This window comes from Peromyscus eremicus, chromosome 1 (assembly GCF_949786415.1).
Source record: "Peromyscus eremicus chromosome 1, PerEre_H2_v1, whole genome shotgun sequence".
NCBI lineage: Eukaryota > Metazoa > Chordata > Mammalia > Rodentia > Cricetidae > Peromyscus > Peromyscus eremicus.
Window position 1 is genome coordinate 101282976 of NC_081416.1, and position 26657 is coordinate 101309632.

The window sequence follows — 26657 nt, forward strand, 5'->3', positions numbered from 1 at the left end:
GTTTTAGAGGTTGGGGAGATGGCTCAGTTGTTTAAGTGCTTGCTACACAAGCATGGGGACTTAATTAGAATTCCCAGGACCTAAGAAAAAAGTTCTGCCGTGCTGCCCATCTGTAACCCAGTGCTAGGATGCTAAGCCAGGGATCCCTGGAGTTCACTGCCCAGCAGCCTGTCTGAACGGTGAGCTCGGGTTTGTAAGAGACCCAGCCTCAAAACATAAGGTGGAGAGTGACTGAGGAAGACACCTGATGCTGACCTCTGGCCTGCACACATATGCGTACTCATTTGCACACACATTGCTCACACACTTAAACTTGTATGCATGGATGCACCACACATACAAACAAATTGCCATTGTTTTAAAAATCTTATTTACAGTTCTTGTTGCTGAGTGAGGAAAGACATGCTTCTTTATTAAACTTTTAAAAAAATTATTTATTATGTATATGGTGTTCTGTCTATATGCCAGAAGAGAGCACTAGATTAAATTATAGATGGTTGTGAGGCACCATATGGTTGCTGGGAATTGAACTCATGACCTCTGGAAGAGCAGCCAGTGCTCTTAACCTCTGAGCCATCTCTCCAGCCCTTAAACTTCTATTGTATGACCTTAATAAATGTACTTACAGCTCCAGTGCCTTTGAGATTCGTTCTGTAGATAGTGTGAGTGTTCAGTTATCTTTGAACACAGTTGAATTTCTTCCTTTCCGAGGAGTATACTTCTGTTGTTGTTTTTTCTGTGACCGGGTCTCATGTAGTCCAGGCTAGCCTTGAACTTGGTTTGTAACTGAGAATGACGTTGAATTGATTTGAACTCCTGATGGGAGTATCGCCATGCACCACTGCGCCCAGAGTCTTAGTAACTTTCCCCAGCGCCATGACAAAATACCCATCAGGAAGCAGACTGCAGGGGAGGAGAGGAGTTTCTTTGGGCTCACAGTTTCAGGGTGCCATCCATCGGGGAGGGGCGTGATGATGGCAGGAGCTTGAGGCGGCTGACACTGCAGATACAATCAGGAGTCAAAGGCAATGAACAGGAAGTGTCCCTTCCCCAACCTCAGGACCCATCCCCAGTGACTCACTTTCTCTAGCGGGCTCTATTTTGTGGAGTTTGCCCAGCATCTCCTGACAGGCTTACCCTTTGGGAACAAGTGTTCAAATACCCAAGCCTGTGACAGTGTCATTTCACAATTAAACTGTAACACCCTTAAATGTACTTCTTTACAACTTTTAACTTGTAACATCTTAAATGTACTTCTTTACAACTTTTTTGGGGTCTTATATCATTGTTATTACCTACAGGGCATTGTTCAATACAATTACGGGGAGGGACAAATCCATGCCTTTTTTCTGCCTTATCTTGGGGAAAACATTCAGCCTTTGACTATTAAGTATATTACCAGGTTTTTCAGCCTTTCACTATTAAATATAATATTATCAGGTTAAAGAAATTTCTTCTTGTTCTTAATATACTGAGCAGTTCTAACCTAAAGGGATGTTGAGTTTTATTACTTCGGGTTGAATTCTGATATAAACCCTATTTAGTTACAGTGCGTTATCCTCTAATGTATATTTAAAGTTTTACATCACACACGTTGGATTTTCATGTGCCAACAGATTTGATTTGATAATATTTTGTGGAAGGAAAAAACCTTCCCAAGGGTTACTTGACCTTTTCACAGCGTATTTGTTTGCTGGTGCGGCACAGGTAGGGCTGGTCTCATACGGCCTAGAGTGTGCCTGCTTCGGTTTTTACTGTTTAACAAATACTCGACAGGACTTTCCATAGAGCCAGCTGAGTGCTGAGATTTCTTTGTGAGAAAGTTTTGAAGTGACACTGTCTCAGACACGGGGCTTCTTCAGTGAGGGTTGAGGGTTTTTCTTTGAAAGAAGTTGCCCGTTTCATCTGAGGCTTTATGTTTATTGGCATAAAGTTGTCCACAGTCATTACTGATTCCTCGGATGTGGGTGGGTCTGCAGGAGCCTCTGTGCTCTGGCATTGTCTAGCTCTCTCTCCTGACCTAGTGATCTAGTGGTTTGTTGACTTTAGAATGGTGTTTGATTTCATTGATTATTGCTTTTGGTTTCATCAATCTGACTTCATCTTTAATTGTGGTTACTCTTTTGCTTGCTGTGGATTTTCCTGGTTATTCTTTCTCTAGCTTCTTACAGGGGAGACTGAATTCCTGATTTGAGAATTCACTTCTGTCCTCCTAAACATTTAGTAATTTTTTTTTCTAAGCTTCACTTTATGCATAGTCCAAAATTTTCCCCTTGTGTCTTTATTCAATTCCAAATATTTTCAAATGTACCTTTTATTTCTCCTTTGCTCATAAAGGCATGCTATTAATTTTTAAGTATTTATTTCCAGATATCTTTTCTAGTGGTTGATATCTACTATAATTCTGTTGAGTTTATGGAAAACCATTTGTATGATTTCAATACTTTCAACTTTAAGGTTTATTTTATAACCCTAGATAGTGCACAGTGGTAAATGTTTCATGAATATGTCATGTGAATTCTGCAGTGAGTAAATGAAATACTTCATTCAAACTTAGGTGATGCTGGTCCCAAGCAAATTTGAAGACTGTGTTAGAATTAACAAGAGAAGAAAGAGAACTTGAGAATTGGCCCAAAGTTGATTTCCTTAGTTTAAGTTGCGGAAACCAGAGACCCCAGTGGAGAGGTGTGCACCGTGTCCAGAGACCCCGTGTCCAGAGACCCCGTGTCCAGAGGCACTGTGTCCAGAGACCCCGTGTCCAGAGACAACGTGTCCAGAGACCCCGTGTCCAGAGACCCCGTGTCCAGAGACCCCGTGTCCAGAGACCCCGTGTCCAGAGACACTGTGTCCAGAGACCCTGTGTCCAGAGACCCCGTGTCCAGAGACACTGTGTCCAGAGACTCTGTATCCAGAGACCCCGTGTCCAGAGACACTGTGTCCAGAGACTCCGTGTTCAGAGACCCCGTGTCCAGAGACACTGTGTCCAGAGACCCCGTGTCCAGAGACCCCGTGTCCAGAGACACGTACTTATGCCAGCTGCAGTGACAAGCCCCAAATCCTGAAGAGCTTGTCAGGAAGTCGTCCCGCCAGAACATGAACTAAGCTTGGTCTTGCTGGATTTTGCTGACAGAAGAGGTGGGGGAGTTTGGACACATTCAGGATGGGGAAAACTTTGCAGCACCCTAATGTGATGGTGGAAGTTCTCGTGCTCACTCAGTGATGGCAGTGGCAGTTGTATCCTCTTCCCCTTCAGTATTTACATGCACATTGTGCTCAGTGTCTTCAGATCATAAGGGGACAAGCATTGCTGTCTTCCTCAGTATTCAGGTGAGGAAGCACAAGCAGAGGGACAGCGAGTGACTTGTTAAAGGTCACACAGCGATTAGCTTTAGGCTTTTCCTTGCTCCATGGCTCACACTGTGTTTATTAGACATCTCTGGAGCTAAATAGCTGTCTTATAAGGTGTGCTGTCTTTATAAAAGTATTGAAGTACAGCTTTGTGGTTAGATTAATACAGTACCAGGCCATAGTTTCCATGTTGTCATCCCTGCACAACTGAGTCAATTAAAGAGTAAGACTCAGGCATATTACACTTCTCGCCATGATCTAACAGTTCCCTAATAAGCCTGTCTTATTAAGCATATTTTTATTAGTCATGAGCAAAGAGATCATTCTGAGATTTATATCCCTTGATTTCTAATACATCACTAGATGCTCAACTTTATTTTGTCTCACTTCCCCAGTCTCCTGTGCAGTTATGTCCTGTCTTCTGACACTCTGAAGGGCAGAGCAGGGGCGCTTTCCCCACCTCACTGAGGTAGGGATTAAGTGTGCCGCTGAAGGTGAATGGCTGCTGTGTTTTGGAAGAGTGCTGGGCACCCCACTGCAAAGACAAACACGACGGTCCCCCTTGAAGAGGCTCTTCATGGTGCAGCTGACCTGGGCCATTGGATTTTTAGCCCATATCTAAATTTTCAGTGAACTAATTCAGTGGCTGTCTTCATAAATCATATACTTTGGAAAATTGACCCTCATGCAGATGTAGTTCTCTCCATACTTTCTCCACTCCTTTCTTTTAGTGGTACTTATACTTTTCTTTCAATTTAAAAAGTAATTCTTGAGCCAGCAAGATAACTTCCCAGGTAAAAATTCTTGCCACACAGGCCTTGAAACACCAGTTGAACCCCGAAACTCATCACAAGAGGAAAAGAACCAACTCCTCAAAAGTTCTCTTCTGACCTCCATCCATGCAGTGGCATTCATGTGTGCAGGCACACCGGCACATACACATATACATGCACTTTAATTTTATATATATATATATACACACACAATGCACTCTAGTTATATATATATATATATATATATATATATATGCACTCTAATAATATATATATATATTATTAATAATATATGTATACACACACACATATTTGGTTTTCTGAGACAGGATTTCTCTGTGTGGTCTTGGCTGTCCTGGAACTCACTATGTGGACCAGGCTGGCCTTGAACTCAAGAGATTTGCCTGCCTCTGCCTCCTGAGTACTGGGATTAAAGGTGTGTGCCACCATTGCCCGGCATAAATTAATATTTTTAAGAAAGTAATACATGTTCTTTATAGGCAGTTTGGAAATTTTTGAAAAGCACGGAGAAGAACAAAAACTCAGACGTTTTCTGCCCCACTATAGTTGCTAACACTTTGAGGAGCATAAGTTTAGTCTTCTTTCTCACAGCACATTTATTCCTAAAGTTTCAGACCCACCTAATCTTGAAACTGGTTTTGAACTACTTTGCCTTTGAAGGTGAAAACTTCTTGCTTGGTTTCTGGTGGCCATTAGCAGCTCCGTCCTTGCTGTTGCTGTGTTTGGTTCAGTAAGGACCGGGTAAACAGGAAGTGTGTGGTTCATAGGAGGGAGACAGAGGTCAGTGCTCACAGGGTGTCTGCTGGTGGCTTTGGCTGCTCGGTCTCTAGCTGAATATTCCTTATGGGCAGCCCTTGTCTTACCCTCACTTTGTGAACCTTCACTTTAGTTCTTCCTGCCAAAAGCAGGCCTTTTTTTTTTTTTTTTTTAAAGACCACAATTCTTTTTGATGAAAGAAATAAATTTGTGTGTTCATTTCATAGTTGAGTATTATTTTAGATTTCAGTTCTACTTTTTTTTCCCCCATGTGTGTTTTGAGATAAGGTCTCACTATGTAGCATGGACTGGCCTTAAACTCATGATCCTTCTGCCTTCACCTCCCTTCCCACAGGGTTAGGACTACAGGTGTGTGCCACCGTGTCCTACAGAGTTAGGACTACAGGTGTGTGCCACCATGTCCCACAGGGTTAGGACTATAGGTGTGTGCCACCATGTCCCACAGGGTTAGGACTACAGGTGTGTGCCACCATGTCCCACAGGGTTAGGACTACAGGTGTGTGCCACCATGTCCCACAGGGTTAGGACTACAGGTGTGTGCCACCATGTCCCACAGGGTTAGGACTACAGGTGTGTGCCACCATGTCCCACAGGGTTAGGACTATAGGTGTGTGCCACCATATCCCACAGGGTTAGGACTACAGATGTGTTCCACCATGTCCCACAGGGTTAGGACTACAGGTGTGTGCCACCATATCCCACAGGGTTAGAACTACAGGTGTGTGCCACCATATCCCACAGGGTTAGGACTACAGGTGTGTGCCACCATGTCCCACAGGGTTAGGACTACAGGTGTGTGCCACCATGTCCCATGGTGTTAGGACTACAGGTGTGTGCCACAATATCCCACAGGGTTAGGACTACAGGTGTGTGCCACCATGTCCCACAGGGTTAGGACTACAGGTGTGTGCCACCATGTCCCACGGGGTTAGGACTACAGGTGTGTGCCACCATGTCCCACTAGTTCTTTAATCTTTTACTTTAAAGATTTATTTTTCTCTTATGTGAATGGCTATTGTATGCTGTGCACCGTGTGTGTAGTGCCCACGGAGGGCAGAAGAAGCTCTTGGGTCTTCTGGAACTAGAGCTACAGATACCTGATGTGGATGCTGGGAATCAAACCCAGGTTCTTTGGGAGAGCAACCAGTGCTCTTCACCCTGAAGCATCTCCAGGGCCTGCTCTTTAATCCTTTCAAGTGTGTTCTTTCCACCTCTCAGGTGAGGTTGGATCCGGGGCAGCACTGACTGCAGCTCAGTGCAGTGACATCTCCAAAAGACCAGAGTCCTGGCAGCTAAGACTGAGGGACAGGGTGCTGTCGTCCTCAACCTGTGCTTTTGAAAGTAGAAGCTAACCTGACATCATTTTAAAGCATTTGTAGAGAATTTTTAAAAATTTAATTAAATCAGAGCATGTGTGGTTTGTCTGTTCACCTCCTGTCCTTAAGGCACAACTGTTCCACATCAACTCAAGAAATGTTGGTGACAAATGTTGGTGACAAACGTGTGAATAATGCACCTGCATTCTCATGTGGTGCCTTTGTGAGGCCCTGGACTAAAGCTGAGTGTGCTCCGCTCTCGCTCACCTGGCCTCTGAGACGGGATTTCTTTGCTATCCTTCGTTTAGGTCTAACTAGCCTGTTTCTCAGCGTGGGAGCAGGTGAGGGTACAGACGTCCTGCCCTGACTTCTGGAGTAAGAACTAATAGTGTGTTTTCCTCCTCTTAGATTCATGCCCGCAACCAAAACGAAATCATTTTTGGGCTAAATGATGGCTACTATGGTGCTCCATTCGAACATAAGGTAAGAGGATTCTCCCAATGTTCTGACCTTTGGTTAGTGCAGGTGCCTTGCACCTGGGAAGATGATCTCCTGGGGAGGCCTGTGCAAACCGAAGCACGTTTCAGGTATCACCATGAGCCTGTTTGGGGGCTTAGGGTGAATGCCTTTTAGAGTGAGAACTTGTTTTGTAGGACATGCAACCACTCCCAGTAATCATTCCTAAATCCCGATTATATTTTCTTAAAGGGGAAACCTAAGCTAGCTGTTTCTTTTCTTCTACTTAATTCTTTGGGGATTAAGAAAGTGGTGAGCTGGGCAAGGTGGCAGAAGCTTGTAATCCTGGCCACTGAGAAGGCTGCATCAGGAGGGTCACATGGTTGGGTCTCCTGCCCAGGTTCAGAGTGAGTTCAAGGCCACCCTGGGAAGCCTAGTTGGGCCAGATCTCAAGATGAAAAGAGACTGGGGGTGTTGCTTAGCGGTGTGGGGCTTACCTACAGTGCTAGGAGCCCTGGGCTCAAGCCCTACTCCTGCTCTCCCTCCAAAATAAGAGTGGTGACTTTTGTATAAATGGAATAGTTCAATTAAAGGGTTTCACTCATGTTTTATGATTCTCAGTAAGCCTAGGGAACCTGAATTATGCTGGACATCATGATGCACACCTTTAATCCCAGCGGATGGGAGGCAGAAGCAGGTGAATTGCTGTGAGTTCCAGGCCAGCCTAGTGTACATAGTGAGGTACTGCCTCAAAAGAGAGAAGGAGACTGAAATTGAAGCTGTTTTGATGTCATTGCTGTCTCTGCATCTAAAGATGAAGAGAGAAAGGAGAGGCAGAGAGTCCTTCTTAGCAAGGACCTTCTGTGATTGTCCCTGTGACCAGGGGACTCAGCATCTTTCTCCTAGTTCATACTCACAACAAACACCATGGTGTTTTCTTTTCTCCATTTCATAGCTACGGAGCCTGATGGGGAGGATAAACTTCACAGGGTCTAGAGAGTGACTGAGCTGAGATGTTGGGTTACGTGCCCCTGACTCTGCTCTTCTGACTCTGACCTAAAAACAAACCAAACCACTCTGTGAAGTCCACACCTTGTTTTTGCTCAGAGGTTCTGTTGTTTTGTAATCTCGGTTGTGTGAGATGCCATTGCTTAGATGCTCTGTCATTCCCCAGTGTGCTGAGTACCTGTTCAGGGTCAGCTCCTGCACTCAAGTGCTGAGAGTCCAGTGGTGGAGGCTGGCCTGACGCTCACCTCTCTTGCAGCTGTGTGCCCAAGGCAGCAGGATCGCCTGGGCCCCAGAGTTCAAGACTGACCTGTACTGGTGCCATGAGGAGGGTGCTCCTGAGGCTGTGGTCGCTCAAGTTATGATCCAGATTAGAGTAGAAGACAATATGTGAATGCGCAGGTGCCGAATGGAGAGAGCATTCCAGGAGAGGGGACTAAGGTTGAAAGGGCACGGAGTGGAAGGGGACATGGCGAGTCTCAGGGGTTCAAGAGAATTCAGAGTAGTGCCAGAGAGGCACCACATGGAATGGTTAGGGATTTTATCCAAAGGCAGAGGCTTGCACTTTAATCAGATGTGCTTTATGGTTTTACTCTGTTATTTCAAAGAGCAAGAATGTGTGTGGGAAGATGGTGAGAAGGACCTTGTGTGCAGTGGGTAAGAGATGGGGACAGCGAGAAGGACCTTGTGTGCAGTGGTAAGAGATGGTGACGGACAGTGAGAAGGACCTTGTGTGCAGTGGGTAAGAGATGGGGACAGTGAGAAGGACCTTGTGTGCAGTGGTAAGAGATGGGGACAGTGAGAAGGACCTTGGGTGCAGTGGTAAGAGATGGTGACGGACAGTGAGAAGGACCTTGTGTGCAGTGGGTAAGAGATGGGGACAGTGAGAAGGACCTTGTGTGCAGTGGTAAGAGATGGGGACAGTGAGAAGGACCTTGTGTGCAGTGGTAAGAGGTGGTGATAGTTTGGAATGGGGCCATGGCAGGGTAGGAGGAAAGAGGGTTTTTTGTTTGTTTGTTTGTTTAAGTATTAGGAATGACATCTAGGGCCAGGCACATGCTAGGCAAGCACCACTGAGCCACACCCCCAGTTTAGTAGAGAAGAATGAGGGTTTAAAATCATTAGGATTTGTTGTGGTTTGCATTTGAGGGAAAAGGAAAAAAGAGTGTGAAGAATGAGTTTGGATTTCTGACTTAAGATTACTGAGTAGGTAAAGATGATAGCCACAGGAAGCTTTGGGATGGGGGGCGGGCGGGGGGATGAGGGGAGGGGTGCGGTGGGGAGGAGGAGGAGGAGCACAGATCCTGAGGTAAGATGGGGCTGCAGGAGTGTGTGGTGTCTTGAGATGCCTGTTGATGGAAAGTAGCCATTTGGATATGTGAATCTGGAGTTCAGAGGACAGAACTGAACTAGGGTTGGAAATGTGGGGCCAATAGCAAAGTCACTGAAGTCATGGATGTGTGTGACACAGACTAGGAATAGGCAGTGCTGTAGAGAAGAGGGGCTGAGTAACCCGGCCTGTGGACCCCAGCTGCTAGAGAAGGGGGCAATGGAGGGTGGCCCCAAAGCAGTGACCATGGAAACAGGAGTGCTGCCGGGGAGTCTCTGAGGCCAAGGCTCTCTGCCTTCTTCCCTCCATTCCTTTAAACTTGTGGGCTTGGCTGGGCAGTGGTGACACACGCCTTTAATCCCAGCACTTGGGAGGCAGAGGCAGGCGGATCTCTGTGAGTTCGAGGCCAGCCTGGTCTACAGAGTGAGTTCCAGGACAGGCACCAAAGCTACACAGAGAAACCCTGTCTCAAAAAACCAAACCAAAACAAAACAAAACCAAAAACCAAAAACACAAAACCTTGTGGGCTCTGGCTGGTTTTGTGCTTTTCTTTGTAAGGAGATGGGGCGGTCAAGTAAACCGAGGACTGGAAAATTGCCTTTTGTATTTTAGCAAATAGAGTTTATTCTAAGTGATGTCTTCAGAAGTTCCAGCTCCGAAAGGCTTTCCTTCCCCCTTTATTTCCCAGCTCCTCTTCCCAGTTCCTGCAGTATTTCTAGACTTCCTCTACCGGATATACTGCTGGGTATGGAGGCCTGTCTTCCTCCCTCTCTGTATGTGAGCTCTGTAAGGTCAGATGGATACTCGTAATGCTGGCTCCTCACTCCCTGCCGCGGTTCTTGGGACACGGTATTTGCTTAGTAAACACATTTGTGGTTAAGTCAGAGCGTAGGGAGGCTGCCATGGCTGGGCCGTTTGCCATCCCAAGGCTAGCTGTCCTGGCACTGGAGGGGTGGCTCACCCTGCAGCTGGTCTCCAACTCATCACCTGCAGAGTCTGGCAGTCAGAGATGATGGTCACAATGGGGAGCCATGACACCTTCGTATAGCTGTTGTAATTAATCCCTCAAGAACCGCATGGCTAGAGACTGATAGTTGGTAAGTTTTGGGGTAGGCACCAGTACCTGATTTTCCTTTCTGCTTGTGAGTTTTGAACAAGTTCAGACAAGATGGGGAACAGGTAAATGGAGTTCAGAAGGTGGTGTGATAACAGATAAAACTGGCAAATGTTGCTTAAATTTTGTGACTACAAGAGCTTCCTGTAACTAAAAAGGCTTGATGCATTTCCTCCTGACCTCAACCTCCAAATATATACTCCCTCCAAAATAACAGAAGATGGAAATGAAACTGCTCCTTTATAGACCAGAGCCTGATCATCCGAGCCAAAGCAGTAGAGAGTTCCCCATGGCAGGAAGAGCCAAGCCACGCACGCCCGGACCTTCAGAGCTCATAGATGAGCTCCTACAGATGCCGAGGAGGAGAGCGCCCAGCCTAGAGGGACTGGGAGCATTCCTCTCATTACCTTCTCTCTCAGGATGAGGACTGGGAAATTTTTCTCCTGTGTGGACGCTTGGGCATATGGAATGAATAGCTGACCCTAACAGTAGTAATAGTAACTAATATTTAGTGGGCAATTAATTCAGTGCCAGGCACTAAATATTTTCCATACTTTATTGTGTGTGAACTCCACAGCTATTTATCTGTAGGAGAGAAACTGGTACAGAGAGGTTAAGTAACTTTCCTAAGGTTGCACAGCAGCTAAATAGCAGAGCCAGGATGTAGCATGAATCTTAAAAGTTCTTATTAATAAAATCAAACCTGAGGCCAGTTATTGGGGTCAGTGCTGGTAGATCAGAGAGACAGAACAAGCCACAGCTACCTCACCTCGCTGGATCCTCAGCTGGTCTTGTTTCCTCAGACTGGAGGCCTCTGAGTCCTCATCGAGAATGGGTCTCAGCTGAACTATGCTGCTATAAGCCTGAAATCTTTCTTTCTTTCTTTTTTTTTTTTTTTTTTTTAAAGATTTATTTATTATGTATACAGTGTTCTGCCTATATGCCTACAGGCCAGAAGAGGGCACCAGATCTCATTACAGATGGTTGTGAGCCACCATGTGGTTGCTGGGAATTGAACTCAGGACCTTTGGAAGAACAGCCAGTGCTCTTAACCTCTGAGCCATCTCTCCAGCCCCCAAGCCTGAAATCTTAACCAGCCAAATGCTTCTAGTTTCTGGTCCTCACTCCTTATATACCTTTCTGCTTTCTACCACCACTCCCTGAGATTAAAGGCTCGCTTTCTGGGATTAAAGGCGTGTGTCACCATGCCTGGCCGCTTCCAGTGTGGCCTTGAACTCACAGAGATCCAGAGGGATTTCTACCTCTGGAGTGCTAGGATTAAAGGTGTGAGTGGCACCATTTTGTATCCTTTGTATCTAGTGTCTGTTCTGTTCTCTGACTCCAGATAAATTTATTAGGGTGCACAATATTTTGGGGAACACAATACCACCACACCAGGATTAAACTAGCAGAGATGGTTAGGAAATGTTTGAGTATGTGCTTGTTATATGTGTTGCATTCTATTCCATAGCCCTCCAGTTAATTAGCTTTGTCAGTTTAGAATTCTAGTTCATCTTGCACCTTGCAGCTTTCAAAGGAACACTTGATAATATAAGCTGAAACTCCAAAGCATTGTTTGAAAAGATTTATTTGTATTACTTTTGATCGTGTGTGTGTGTGTGTGTGTGTGTGTGTGTGTGTGTGTGTGTGCGTGCACGTGCGTAGGAGCCTACAGAAGCTAGATATGTGTATGTGCCCATGAGTGCAGGTTCCTACAGAACTGGATGTGCCCTGGCTTCCTGGAGCTGGAGTTACCGGTGATTGTGAGCTGCCCAATGAAGGTGCTGGGAACTGAACTCTGGTCTTTAGCAAGAGCAGTGCTTGGTATCTGCTCTTCATCTCTGTGCTGTCCCTCTAGCCCTAGAAAGCATTGCTTTAATCTTTTTTTTTTCTCTCTTTTTAAAGCCATAGGCAGGCATTGTGACTATTTGTGCATATATTAAGACTGTCCTCCGTATCAAAGAAAAAGCAAAATTGGCCAAGTCAGAGAAATGGTTGCTAAAGCCATCAAGCATGATGATAAACATTTCTGGAACAGGAATAGAATAGACTCTCAGAAGTGTGCAGAGCCACACTGTAGACCCTGTCCTGAGGGGAAGTGACAGTGACAGAAGGGACTCCTGGGGCAGAGGGAGCACTCCAGGCTGACAGAGTCTCCCTGTTGTGAAAGGGGAAACTTTTAAAAGCTCCTGGAGAGGAGAGTTTTTCTTACTAATGAGAGCGATAGACAGTGGACCGCTCCTCAGCTTTGCAGGAGCCAGAGGTCTTATCTGGAAAACGCTGTCACCCACTGGTGAGCAGTGCCATCTCTAGGACAGTTCTGGCCAAGATCAAGAGCACAGCAGCCACATTTATATCTAACTTCTGAGCTTCACAGCCCACAGACATTTTACCGACAGGGAATGACCCCAAAGGGATGATGTCAGATGTAAGGAAACATGAGGAATGTAAAAATGGTCCAGACAGGAATGTAACTGTTGACTATGTATGATAAAAAGACAATAACCATACTTTTTGGTTGCTGTGACTCGGTATTGACACGAGAGATTTAAGAATGGGAGAGTTTGTTCTAGCTCGTGGTTTGAAGGGATACAGGAAGGCAAGGCTGCAGCACGTGATGTGGCCGGTTCTGTTATGTCCCCAGTCAGAAAGCGGAGAGCAAATGTCGGTACTCAGCTCATGTTGAGACCAGCCTGTGGGACTGACTGAGGAAATGGTGAGGCGTTGCCTCTGGACACCTTCCCGATTGTCTCAGTGCACGCTCAAGGTTTCTCTTGAATGGTGCTAATCTTCAGCATTTAAACCGCTTCCGCTGAGTTCTTCTTGCTCCCAACTGTACATTCGCTAAGGCTGTTCCTCAGACCGTGCACTTTCCTGTCTTTCTGCTCTAACTGTGGATCTGACTGGGAGCAGTGAGCAGAAACCGTGACATACCCTAGGCCTATGCTGTCTTTAAGTTCTACCGACCAACTTAGTCTGTTATTTTTAAAATTTCTTCCCGCTCAAGTTCTCAGGACCTGGGCAGAATGCAGTCACATTTTTCACCAGAGTGTGACGTGAATGGTCTCTGCCCTGGTCCTCTGGCATCCTGCTGTATCTTGTGAGCATCATCGCGACTCTCCATGTTTCTCTTGGTATTCTGGTTTCCACACTCCCATCAAAACAGCCTGTTAGTTATTTGAGCATTCTAGAATTCTTCTACATTTGACCCATACGCCAGTTCCAAAGGCCTACAAAGCCACGTGACCAGGTAGTCCAGCAGGTTCTGGTACCAGTCTCCTGGCTTGGTTGCTTTTCTTGTTGCTGTGACAGCACTTGACAACAAGTAGCTTCAGGAAGTGGGGGGTTGCTTTGTTTAGTTTGAGGGGTTCAGTCCATCATGGAGGGGAGGGCATGGCGGCAGGACAGTGAGGTGACTAGTCAGGAGGAAGAGACATGGATGCTGGCGCTCAGCTTGCTTCTACTTTCCCCCGTTTTTGTTAGCCAGTCTGAGACCTCAGCCCTTGAGGTGGTGCCCCACACTGGGGGTTTGGATTTCCGTCCTCAGTTCAGCCTCGGGAACACCATCACAGGCACACCCAGAGGTGATGCTAAGTCCAGTCAAGTTGAGGATGCAGAGAAGAGAAGCCAAACCCAAGCTGGGCAGTGGGGGCGCATGCCTGTAGTCCCAACACAGGGGGGTGGGGATGGGGTGTGGATGGGGCAGGGAAGAGGCAGTAGGGGCGCACGCCTGTAGTCCCAGTCCCCCCAGGGCGCGGGGTAGGGTGGGGCGGGAGGCCAGCCTGGTCTACATAGTGAGATCCAGGATAGCAAGAGGTAAACAGGGTTTTTGAAACTTAAAAAACAAAAAACAAACACCCCCCCCCTCAAAAAAAAATCAATTCAGACTGTTGTTACTCAGAATGCAGTCTTTACACTAAGAAAAATCTGCTGTCAGTTTGTGGAGTGTGCTGAGGGGAAAATTTAAAAACTTTTATACAATTTAGATATCATTGTGACATTTTAAGTTATGGTCTTTGAAAGTATCGGTTCTCAGTGGGTTGAATAAAAAGCTTCAACAATTGCTGCTTCCCCAGAGGGGGTGAAATGTCACAGTGGTGATGTGTAAGGTGATGGGCTGAGAGTCACTGAGGTCATCAATTTCTTTGACAGGAGGCTAGAAACAGTATAAATCTGTAGGATTTGGTAGAAAAATTTGAATTCCAGTCAGGCATGGTGGGAAGTAGAGGCAAGAAGTTCGGGAAGGAGTTCAAAGCTAGCCTCTGCTACGTAGAAGGTTTGAGAACAGCCTGAGCTACGTGAGACGCAGTATCAAAACAAAACATAAATAAAAAAGGCAGACTTTGAACCCATGTGTACATGTTCAAAATTTAAGACTACCTAGTAAATACTAGAAGTTTCTAATTAGCAGAGGGGAAAGAGGACTGGAAAGAACGAGATGGCTTTGTCAGTTTGGTGGTGTTAAATATGGGGCCGCAAGGAGTCCGCAGCATGTGGGCCTGGTAATTGTGAGTGGACGCGTTGGCATTTGGAACATTTAACTGCTAAGGTGGCAAGGCTTTGTGAACGTCCCCTTGTTAAGACCCTGCTGCAGCCTCTGCTGTCTGCTGGCGACGTTCACTCTGCCTGCCAGAGTGTGCACAGCTCCCTAGGGAAAGTCTTTGAAAACCACACACCGTGAGTTGTGATCCAGTGTTCCTTCCTTTGCTTAATCTTCTGCTCAAATTATTGAGGACTACTTTGTTCTTGTTAATTTTATGTAATAAAATTTCATTTATTTGGTAAGTGTGTGGCACACGAGTGTTTAAAAGCAACACAAAGGGATCTTTGAGTAAATGATAATTAAAATCTTTATTATTGTAAAAATGATTCTCTCCTCTCTCTCTCTGTTTGCCACCCTGGCATTAAGCACCTACTGTATACCTATTAAACTAAGTGTGGTGAGATTAAAAAAATGTAAAGCACAGATGAGCAGTCATTCATGTTTGGAGTTAATGAGGCAAGACAGTTTGTTTTTCAGATCCCAGTTGGCACTGGGTTGATTAAAATATTGTTCTCCACGATGAATTGCTTGGGTCCTGCAGATGATGCAGGTCAATTATTGAAGAACTTGAAATAAAATTTGGTGACTCCAAGAACCCTGTGGTAGCTTGAGGGCTGGGTGGCCAGGAGAGAGAGGCTGCTGGAAGGCTTTGGGGAGGGTGGGAAATAGAAAGGCTTTTGGCCAACGCGTTTGTGGCCTCTCAGATGCCCATTCAGGATTTTGCCTGTAATGTAGGCTATGGCGTGAGGAGACAGAACTACAGGCTTTTCGGCAGAAGCATCCCTTTCAGCCAGAGGCTTTTTCAGGCTGAGGAGTCCTAGAGAGAAGACATGGCTTGTTCCTTTGTCTCTCTGATCTTTCAGCATTTACCCCAGTATCTGGCACGGGGATTTCTTTTTATTAAAAGACTGTTTAGAATTCGTGTTACAGTAGGCAGGTCAGCCCCCCTGGCCTCGGTTTCTTTCGGCAGCCGCTCTTTTGGGAGGCTGCTGGCTGCCGCCGTGGGTGACGTAAGAACACCGGCTTCAGAGTCACACCGCTGTGGATTTCACCACGGGCTGACTTCCTGAGGAGATCCTGGAAAAACTGGATTTGTTTTCTCGCCCGTAAGCACTTCAATCCTCAGCTGACTGGGAATTAAACACGATAATGTATATGACATGGCTGGCATGTGAGTGGAGTTCAGCAACAAGTGGGAACCGGTCTCACTAGGCTCTAAACCCCACGGGGAGCGTTCACACCTCTCCTGCTCACTGTTGTATTATTGGCATGGTGTTCCTAGTCCATGCCCCACATGTTTTGTCAAAGAATGCAGGTAACAGCTTTGTTTAGGTCTATCATAGTGTTGGTGGTTAAAATCTTGAGAGGGTGGTACTTCTCTTAACCTAACTCCACTAAGTGTAACTTCTGGCATTTAGTTTTACATAGCTCACTGTGGTGAGACACTTAAATTATCTGGCCTTGACAAATTGCAAAAAAATTGAGACTACGGGATGTTTTTTCCCCCTCACACTGAAAATTGCAAAGCAATATCCTTAGGGGTCCAGTAGGTGGCGCCGCTTTCTCACTTTAGTGAAAAGAAAATTGGAACAGGAGTGGAATTCAAGTCAAAAGGAGCAACCCTTTTCAAATGAAAGAAACGTAGATTGAAATAGCAACTGACTGATGAGTTTCACAAATGTAAGCACATAAACGGTCATCTCGAGTAGATGGTGAAGCTGCCATTGGGGCTGAGGGACAACAAGAGCAAGCTTCCAGATCTGTTTGGAGGCCTGTGCAATCAAAGCTCCTTAGTTTATATTTTTTCAAGGCATGCCACTTTTGAAATGTAGGATCCCTGACTTGTAATCTCAGATTTGTTCCCCAATAGTGTTTTTAACAAGTCACTCAGCCTCTGTTAGTTTTAGGTTCCTCATCTCAAAAGTCAGGAAATCCTAGTTTGCTTCAGGGTTCTGGGCATGGCAGCATGCACCCTGATCTCAGCGGCTGGGAAGCTGAGGCAGGAGGAACTCAAGTTCAAAGACAGCTTGGGCTACATCTAAGATCCTGTCCTTTTTTTTTTTTTTTTTAAAGCAGAAAACATTAGAATTATCTAGCCCAATGCCCTTATTTCATAAAGAAACTGGGGCTCAGAGAGCCTTCCAGCCTCCATGCAAGTAAGTTCCATGCTATAGATGATAAGTGACATAGCTGTCCTTTATGTGATTAGCACATCTATAGATGATGTAATAGAATCACTGCACACTTTCACAGCTCTTCCGTCTGTAAGGTTTGCCGCTGGCATCTTCTTTGACTTACAGTAGCTGAGGTGGACAAGTGTGAGTGTTTTCATTCATGAGAGGATGCTGGAACCTGCAAGAGTGAAGGGGTTTTCATTCAACTGGCCTTCTAGGATTGGAAGGTTGAACAGGGGATGCTTACTTGCTCTTGGTTGTCATGTGAGTGGGTCTGACTTGATGGCAGAGCACATCCCCCCAGTAGTACACAGTAGAACATTTAGAAGTCAGAATTTACAGTCTCAAGTTCAGCCTGTGTTTGAGTGACATGGAACTGGGCAGTGGATTATTTCTACTCAGGTCTTTGAGAAGTTGGAAGACTTTATTTTTTATTTGATGTATATCAGTGTTTTACCTGCATATATGTAATTTCACCACTTGAAACTTGAGTTATGGATGGGTATGAGCCACTGTGTGGGTGCTGGGAATTGATCCTGGGTCCTCGTGGTGAAAGAACAGTAAGTGTTCTTATTCTGAGCTCTCTCTCCAGCCTCTAAAAGTTGCAAAAGCTCTTCAAAGTTGTTCTTATATGTCAATCAGTCATCACCTCTCCCCCACCCCCCAACAGAAGAAATAGAGACTGGTTAGCTCCTCAGGGCTCTTTGCTGCCTGTTATCCTAACACATCTTGGTATGTGAGCCAATGTAGACCCTGGGGCAAGCTTGTTTCTTTTCTTTTCTTTTCTTTTTTCTTTTTTTTTTTTATGCTAAATGCTGTTTATTGAAGGAGGGAAGAGGTCTTAAATACAGGCTTACAGCACAATGGGAGAACCCCGGAGGGCAGAAGTTTGCTACTAATGTTTTACAATCTTGCATCTAAGCTGTTAATGCCCATTATGCAGGATACACAGACAAGGAACTTCCCTTAAGCATTCAGGAGCGTGGAACCTGGTAGGGAATTAGCATAGGGAGGATATCAAGATCAAGGTCAGCAAGCAAGGCAACAGTTACCCAAAACGGGGGCCAGGACCCTACAGGTCCCCCTTTTACTAAAAAATGAGCTTCTGACTTAGGTTGCGTGGGACATCAGCAGGTCACCTTACCTGTCATGGAGATACCTGCTCAGGCCACACAGGTGCTCTGTCTTAGGTTGGTGAGCGCCCCCCAGGTATTACCCGTCTCTGGATACTCATTATCATACAGGCTCAATCATGTGTGAGCTGTAGAGTTAACTGCTGCCAAAGATCTCAAAGTGGCACTGGGCTTGCAATCTGTGTGTTTGACACAGAAAAGACCAACAGAGGTCCTATCCCACCCATAGCCAGTAGGCTAAAGGCAACTGAGCCATTCCCTTCCTTAACAAGCCTTACTGCAAATTGGAGTCCTTGTAAGATGGTATCCCAAAAGCAAATGGAACTTGAGTTTATAAATTTATAATTTTCAAAGCCAATTGAAATGTATGTAACTATTAAATTAAATTTATCATGCCCACTAGAATGAAAGATTAACTAACTGTGGTAGCTACTTTTGCTGTCAGGGTCTCCACTGTGCTAGCTGTAGTAAGCAATTATGAAATGGTAATCCCAGAAACAGTAGCAGCAGTGGCCGCCATTGCTATAACAGCAACAATGGCAGCAGCAATGTCAAATTCTCTTCTGGAGCATGTGGACATCCACTGGCATGGATACAACTCCAGTAACATGAACCGCCAAGGCCCATTTTTCTTGATCCCAGCATGACTTAAGCTGTCAGCTCTTCTGGAGAATCCAACCTCATGGCTACAGTTCCTAGGCTTACATTAATGCTTGCCAAAGCTGGCCATATTGGGCTCTCAATCCCCATTGGCATCAGAAGGGTAGAGTTTTTCATGAAGACCCAATAGGTCTCTGTCATGTTGGGCTTCAGCAGCAGCCACAGGGTGTGTTCAGTGCTCAGGAATCCAAAGAGGAACCTCATTGTCCTGAGGAAAGACATAAACAGAACCCCGGGCCCACACCAACACTAGATCAGGTCTCCTCCAAGTGCTAGTAGAAAGATCCTTCCATTACTCCAGAGGGTGATTTGCAACAGGAGCCCTCCAGTGTAAGCTTGTTTCTGAACTATCCTTGAAGCAATATTTTGGGCAGATGTGGATCTTTGAAAAAACTCCGGTTGCTGGCATCATTGCGAGGACCTCAAATGTCAGACAATATACAGATACTGTGCATATTTCATTTAATCTGGAGGCACTCCATGAGACAGCCATTCTCAGCGTGTGAACAAAGTGCCTCAGAAGGAAATCTTCAACTGAGGACCCAGGATTATACGGCCAGTAGATGGGCAGCAGGCTCTCCATTTGAGCTCTGGTCTGACTCACTCAGAAGCTTCTTCTGAACAGGACCACGTGGCATATGTGTGTCCTTCCACTTCAGATAGTGAGTGGGACACTGTCTCAAGTCTCCAGCTTCGCATTTAATTAGAGATGCCCACTGGCTGTGCAGTGTGAGAACTGGAGAGATTCCCACTGACTGTGCAGTGTGAGAACTGGAGAGACTGCCCACTGGCTGTGTGGTGTGAGAACTGAAGAGATGCTCACTGGCTGTGTGGTGTGAGAACTGGAGGTATGCCCACTGGCTGTGCAGTGTGAGAACTGGAGAGATGCCCACTGGCTGTGCAGTGTGAGAACTGGAGAGATGCCCACTGGCTGTGCAGTGTGAGAACTGGAGGGACTGCCCCGGCCAGTGCTTTGAGCACTGCTGGTGCCTCTAGGCAGACTTGAGGCACACAGGGAACTCAAGCTGTCCACCCACCCAGATCCACTAAAGGCACACCCATCAGTCACTGCGCTTGGCTTCCCTCTGGCTCCCCCACTCCCCTTTTCTCTTGGATCAAATTAACTTTTTTGACAGATGTTTGGAAAACAGTCTTATCCTGTAATTTATATTTATAAATCCTCTGCTACAGTGTGGTCCCATCCTCTGCCTTCACTGAAGCCAGAAAATAACCTGGGAAAGTGCCACGTTTCCTGTTAGGAGCTTGGAGGCCCTTGTCTTCTTAGCACAGTTTTTGAGCTTTTGAGAGTTCTAATGCCAAGAGATAGAGAGCCAGGCGTGATTCTTCCTTGAGATGGTTTAGATTCTTGCGAAGTAAACAGAAACAGCTTGAGGTTGGTCCTCCCCAGGACTCGGAGCTCAGCGTTTTGTTTGTTTAAAGTGCCGGCGCTTGGTTTGCTCTTCTCTTTCAGATTAGATTTGGAACGAGGACATTCTTGACTTGGAAAAGCCGGTGCCGTTTAAGCTGTTCTACAAGCTGGCAGCCCTCAGCCGGGCTCTTCATCTGCTCAGTAATGCCAGTAAGCTGGCTCTCACTGTTGCCTTCTCCTCCTCCGGCACCTCTGCTGTCCTCTCTCAGGTTACAGTCGATTTTGTATGGACCTTCTTCCTTTAAGGCATTGCAGTTGAGGTTCTGTCGCGTGTGTGTGTGTGTGTGTGTGTGTGTGTGTGTGTGTGTGTGTATGCATGCGCACGTGCGCACCCGTGTATAGAGATATGGAGGCTAGAGGTCAGTGATAAGTGTCTTATTCACTGCTTTCTACATCACCACCACCACCACCACCACCACCACCACCATCATCACCATCATCATCGACAGCGTCTCTCACTGGACCGAGAGCTCATTGATTTGGCTAGGCTGGCAGTGACCTCCTTACCTCTACACCCTAAAACCAGTCTCAGACACACACAATTGTGCCTGGCTTTTATGTTATTGGAAGAAACTGAATGCAAGTCTTCATGCTTGTCTGGCAGGCACCTCTGTGTCACTTTTACGGTCTTAGGATTTAGGGTTTTCTCTGCTTGGTGCACATTTTTCCATGAGTGAATGAAGTTCACTAGAGTCATATTCCTGTCTCCGCTCCACTCTGCTGTAAAACAGACATTGCACTCAAGGGATGGCCACTCCAGCAGCGTCCTCCTGTCCTCTGCAAGGAGTCATGCTCCAGACTGCACCTACTTTCCATGTGAGAGTGTTTACAGTGGTGACGTTTTACTTTAAAGTTCCCCTCGAACAAGCGCCTCTTCCATGTTGCTTTGAGTGTTCTTTAAAAAGTAATCTTTCTTTATTTTAGGATTCACGCGTCTTCCCTTACAGCGCTGTCCTTATGGCACGGCGCTTCTCACTGTTTCAAGAGAAAGGAAAAGCATGTCTGAAACTGTGGCCAAATTGGGGGCAGGGGACTGTCCATATTGAGCTCAGTGTCTGAGAAGAGGTCTCCCACTCCCTCTTGAACAGCTTAGCATCTGGGCTTCATCAGAACTCAGGCAGAGGGTGTCTGAGGCCTGCAGATGCTTAGCAGGGACACTTGCAGTTTTCCTCAGTTTCTACTTGGCCAGCACTTGAAAGCGTATCAGTGTCCATGCAAATGTGCACATGGAACACGGGGCTGTCTGTAGATTCAGCAGGTAGCCGCCCACATGCATGCCGTACCGTAGAAGGGACACTTCCCCATGAGGGACAAGCCGCCAGCTGTGGTTTTTTCTCCTTGCCCATTTGATTCCTTATTCTATGCAGTTAGGTGAGACTGGGCTATGCAGAGCTCACTTGCCACGGGAAGCCAGTGTGCGGCACGCTGGTGCTCACGCTGGACAGACCTGCAGTGGAACTCTTGTGCTTGTCTTCAGGCTCCAGGGGACCTTTGTTCTGCTTGGCACATTGTATCTGAAGTTTTAAAGCGCGCGCGCGTGTGTGTGTGTGTGTGTGTGTGTGTGTGTGTGTGTGTGTGTGTGTGTTTGTGGGTACCCCTGGAGGCAAGAAGAAGGCATTGGCTTTCCCCAGTTGGAGTTACAGATGGCTGTGAGCCTTTGACCTGGTGCTAGGAGCTCAGATCCAGTCTGTTTCATCCTGCCCAAGTCTCACCCAAGTCTCCCTTTCTGGCCAGCTGGACTTGGGTCAAGTGCTTGGGTGGTTCAGAGACTGGTGCCTCCCCTGGCTCAAACTCAACCAGGTTTTCTCCCCTCTCCCATTACGTTTTTTAACTAGTGACTAGTACCAATGTGCGTCTGTTCTCTTAGGTCAGATCATAAGGGCAGTCTTCCATCATCCACTTTCTCTTTGAACCAATGCTGTTGGAGGTTAACACCTACTTCTTCATTGTGGGTTTTTGTTTGTTTGTTTGTTTTTGCATTTCTAAGATGCTGATGTAATTACTTGTTTCAAATCAAGGCAGTGGCATCTGTCTGTCCTCACTAATTAGTGGCTTGCAATGTCTTGCCAAAATCTGATTCCTTCTTTCTAAACCACCTTCTTAACATTTTCTCATGCTAAAGTTTGTCCTTATGACTTATACCCATTTTCCTAGGACGGTTTTCTTGTGGCATGTCACCCACATTCACCAATGGGTATTCTGATGCTCCCATGATGCCTGGCGTTTTCCATGTCCTGATTGCCTGTTGGCTTATCTTTCTTGTCCGACTGTCCTGTGTGTGAAGGCAGAGCGAGCGTCTGCCTTTGGTATAGTTTATTGCTGGTGTGTAGCTCTGCACCTGGCATGTAGTGCTGGCATAACCAATGCTTGCTGGGAGTGGATGGCGCGCCTGTGGCGGGGACCCCTGCAAGGTTGTTAGCAGTCGTGAAGCTTCTTACCCAGAATTCTGTCTGTCTTGCCCAGTGGTTTCTGACCATTTCTCATAGACACTTGTCATTTACAAATTATTATACCATAAATGGAGCTCATCCTTTCAGCTTTTAGAATTATTTTTTGTCCAATTTTCCACATCATCATTAACTATTGTTCCATTTACCCCAGGCCTCCTGTCTCTGGTGAGGTTTGGCTCTCTCTCTTTCTCTTTCTTCATTTGCTCTATTCAGACAACTGGTCTCCATTTCTGGAATCCTCGCTCAGCCTGCCACCCCCAGAGGACTGGGTTCCTGCAGCGGTTTGCTGGTGGCCTGTGGCCTCTGCTGCTTGTGCCTACTCTGTCTTGCTTACCACATCTCACTAATCTTGCCATGGCACACTTGGGTTCTTTTAGTCCTTTGCTTTAAAGTTGCACAAAGTAGATTTTCATTGTCTGCTGTGTGTGTGTGTCCCATTCTCTGCTCTAATTGCCATCTCACCAGCCTGGACTCCCTGCATTGTGCTCCACCCTAGCTCTGGCTCTGGCTCTGCCTCTCCCCACCCTTTCAGTTCCACTGTTATTGGGGTCAGAATTCTCAGTATTTCGGGGGTGTGTATATTTGTGTGTCTCTCTGTGTGGCATATGTACATGTTTGTGTTTCTATATAAACATGGCTACTCTTAAAATAGCTACACGATGAATCTGCAGCCCGTGTCCCATAGGCACAGATACTAATGTACTTTCAAGTACGAGCCAAGGTTAAACAGAAAAACTGCAACTCTCTCTGCCAGTGTTTGTCTTCCTCAGTCCTGGTCCACCTTTGAGCCATCTCCCTGGCCCTGTGGACTTTTATAATGGTCAGCTAACTGGTAGTTGGGCACTCTACCTCCTCCAGTTCATCACATGAGTCATTCATTCCCTAAGTGACCTTCTTTCTCTGCAGCTCTGATAGTCCCGCTGCAGGGTTGGAAACCCTTCCCGAGTCTCGTTGCCCTGTAAGTTGTCTCCAGTTCTGGCCTGGGAGCAGGGCTCCCAACCTGCTTACTCAGCCGTGGCTCCCACTGCTTTCATCTTTAGGGTTCCAAATAGTTTCCACGTTACTGAAGCCGAACAAACCAGGCCGCTATTTGATTTTCCCTGAATGCAGCTTGTGTTGCCGCTGTCACGCTCTGGCCGAAGGTGTTCAGTCTGGGTGGGGCTTTCCTCCCCCGCCATTCAGCTTTTCAGGACCATTTAACCTCCCCAAATACTGCCACCTCTGCAGCCTTTGATGTTCTGTGCTTCTGCATGGAGTCCTCGCCACATCAGAATGCCTGTGTAGCTTCTTTTGGTTTTAAGCTAGTCTTATGACCCCTCTGTTTATTTATTTCACTTGGCCCTTTACCTGGCGTATGTACTTTCTGAGGATGGTGAGAAGCTAGCCTAATGTTCTTTGTGGATTAGGTGTTTAGAAAATGAAATGAATAAATGTGTATGTAACCTGATTGGCTTTACAAGTAGTTATCCTACCAAGTGAAATTTTTTCTTTCTTTTTTTTCAATTTATTTTTATCTACCTATTTATTTTAATTTTTTTGAGATAGGGTCTTATTATGTAGCTCTGGCTGTTGTAGAACTTACTACATAGACCAGGCTGGCCTTGAACTCACAGAGATTCACCTGCTCACATGCTGGGATTATAGGCGTGTGCCACTATGCCCAGCAAGTGAGTTATTTCTGTGTTGCTTTTGTAGATGTAAGGATGCTAAGAAGAGCTGAAATGTCTCTTGTTTTTCAAGGTGACCTTGCCGGGCACGCTAACAAAGCATATATATTGTGTGGTCTGTAAACCAACAATGCTTTGTCTTTACGTTTTCAAGAATTAGAAAGAGGAAACAAAGAAGAGTGTGTTCCAGATAGGACAGGTGTCTGTGCAAAGTGGAAAACACTATCTGAGTTTTAGTTGGGCCCCCAACCCCCTGCCTCAGGACTGGGGATCAAGCTCAGGGCCTCATCTGCCACTTAGCTATATTCCCAGCCTCAAAAATACCCCCTGACCCTTTATGGAAGAAGTCTGCTGACCACTAGTCTAGAAATACAACCGATCTGCCTGGGGTTGCTGCTCGCTGGAGATGTGAAACTGTCTGCTTCCCTGACAGTTTACCAGCCCCCCGTGACAGACAGCAATTCCCTCTGTGGAAAAAAAAAGATCCTTGGGCCCAGTTTCAGAAGAGTCTTGAGTGGCATACAAATCTTCCCTGGGCTCTTTGGCACTTGACAGTATCTCCCACAGATAACCGGATACAAATGAGCCATTCCTGTCCATTATAACGTTCATCAGAGCCTGGAGGATCGCTCTGCTGGTCCAGTTAGATGTCAGTGAGAGTGAGGCTCTTAGCATATTTGAAGAATGTTAATTGCTAAGTGTGGGCTGAAGCCGAAGGGCTTCATAATGTCCTTAAGCTGCTTTAAATGTACATAGACTGAGAATTTTAGAATCAGAAAAGGTCTGGGAGATCATCAAGTTTAGCCCCTTAAGAGCAGGGGCTGCGAGCCAGACTGCGTGGCTCTTCCCCTTAATCCTCCTGTGTCTCAGTTTCCTCACCTTTAAAGTGGGGCTAAGAATAGCTCCTAGCCACTGGGCTTGCAGCAAGCACGAACATCCCCATAGCAGCATTTGAACAGCAATGCTGCCTGTGAGACAGGATTCTCTGCACATGCGTGTGTTCACAAGCATTCATGTTTCATTAGTGTTTTTAGTAGTTATTTTATAGTTACAGACACTGAAGACTAGAAGAGTTAAATTGTTTTTCTTCCTTGCCTGACAGGCAGAGTGGGCTAAAACCTGGCTGCAGCTTTTCATTTCAGTGTTTCCGTGTTACCTTGTTGCTTGTAGATGTGTGTTTAACAGGTGTGGATTTAAAAATGTGGGGATATCCGTGCACATGTGTGTGCATGTATGTGGAGGCCAGAGGTAGACTCAGTGTCTTCCTTAGTCACTTTCTACCGTAGTTTTTGAACAAGGTCTCTCGTTAAACCTGGTGTTCCCAGATTCGGGGGGTGGGGGGGCTGGTTGACCAGCAAGCCCCATGGATCCTCCTGTTGCGGTCCCCCTAGTGCTGGTGTTAGCAAACCCATGCCGCTGCACTGGGCCTTTACATCAGTACCAGGATCTGAACCCGGCCTCATGGTTATGCGGCAAGCTCTTTACTGACTGAACCATCTTCCTGGCCCCTTGTTTTTATTTTCACACAGGATCTCACTCAAGCTGGCCTTAAGCTCACAATTCTGTTTCATCCTCCTAAGTTGTGGGATTACAGGCATGTGTCACTATAACTTGTTTAGATGATTGAAAATAATTATTTTACTTTATATGTATGAATATTTTGCAAGCATGCATTAATGTATAATACATGTGTGCCTGCTGGATACCCCAGAACTGGGGTTAAAGTCGACCATGTGGGTACTAGGAATCAATACTAAGGTAAGATCTTAGGTAAGATCAATAAGTGCTCTTAACTGCTGAGCTACCTCTCCAGTCCTTGGGTGATTTTTTATAGCTAGAAGAAATTATTTTCGAGCTTTTTGGCTAAAATAAGAAAACAAAATCATTTTATAGTTAGTTAATACATTGTCTCCTGTCAGTCCTGTTTCTCCTCATCTGCCTTCAGGATATGTACATAATTTCATGAAATTGACGTTCTGTTCATGTAACTACTGCCTCTATCAAGTTGAAAAGCATTTTGTCATCCTAAAGAAAACTTAGAGGGCTGGAAAGATGGCTCAGTGGTTAGGAATGCTTCTTACTCTTACAGAGGATGTGAGTTCAGTTCTCAGCACCCACATCAGGTAGCTCACAACTGTTTGTAACTCCAGCTCTGGGGGATCTGATCCCTCTTCTGGCCTCAGCGAGCACTTGCATTCATATGCACATAAACACAGACACAGACACATCAGTAAAAGTTACTCACAAAGAAAACTTGGTACTCCATTGTGCCTTTCTCCAACCACTTGATGGCTCTCAATCTGCTTTTGGTCTTTACAGATTGACATGTTCTATGTATTCCATGTAAGTGGGATCACACAGTGTGTGATCTTTCAGGTCTAGCATCTTTCATTTAGTGTGTTTTTGTACTTGCGTATAATATATATTATCTGCATATTATATATAACAGCACTTCACTTTT

The 26657-nt window shown here is 45.9% G+C and overlaps 1 protein-coding gene across 1 annotated transcript in view; it reads left to right on the forward strand.

Moving 5' to 3' along the window:
* Positions 1–26657, forward strand: part of Uvrag (UV radiation resistance associated) — a 274915-nt gene that overhangs the window by 53706 nt on the left and 194552 nt on the right. Inside the window, exon 5 of the mRNA XM_059270780.1 lies at positions 6644–6718. Coding sequence (XP_059126763.1) covers positions 6644–6718 — 75 coding nt within the window. The remainder of the gene's footprint in view (positions 1–6643; positions 6719–26657) is intronic.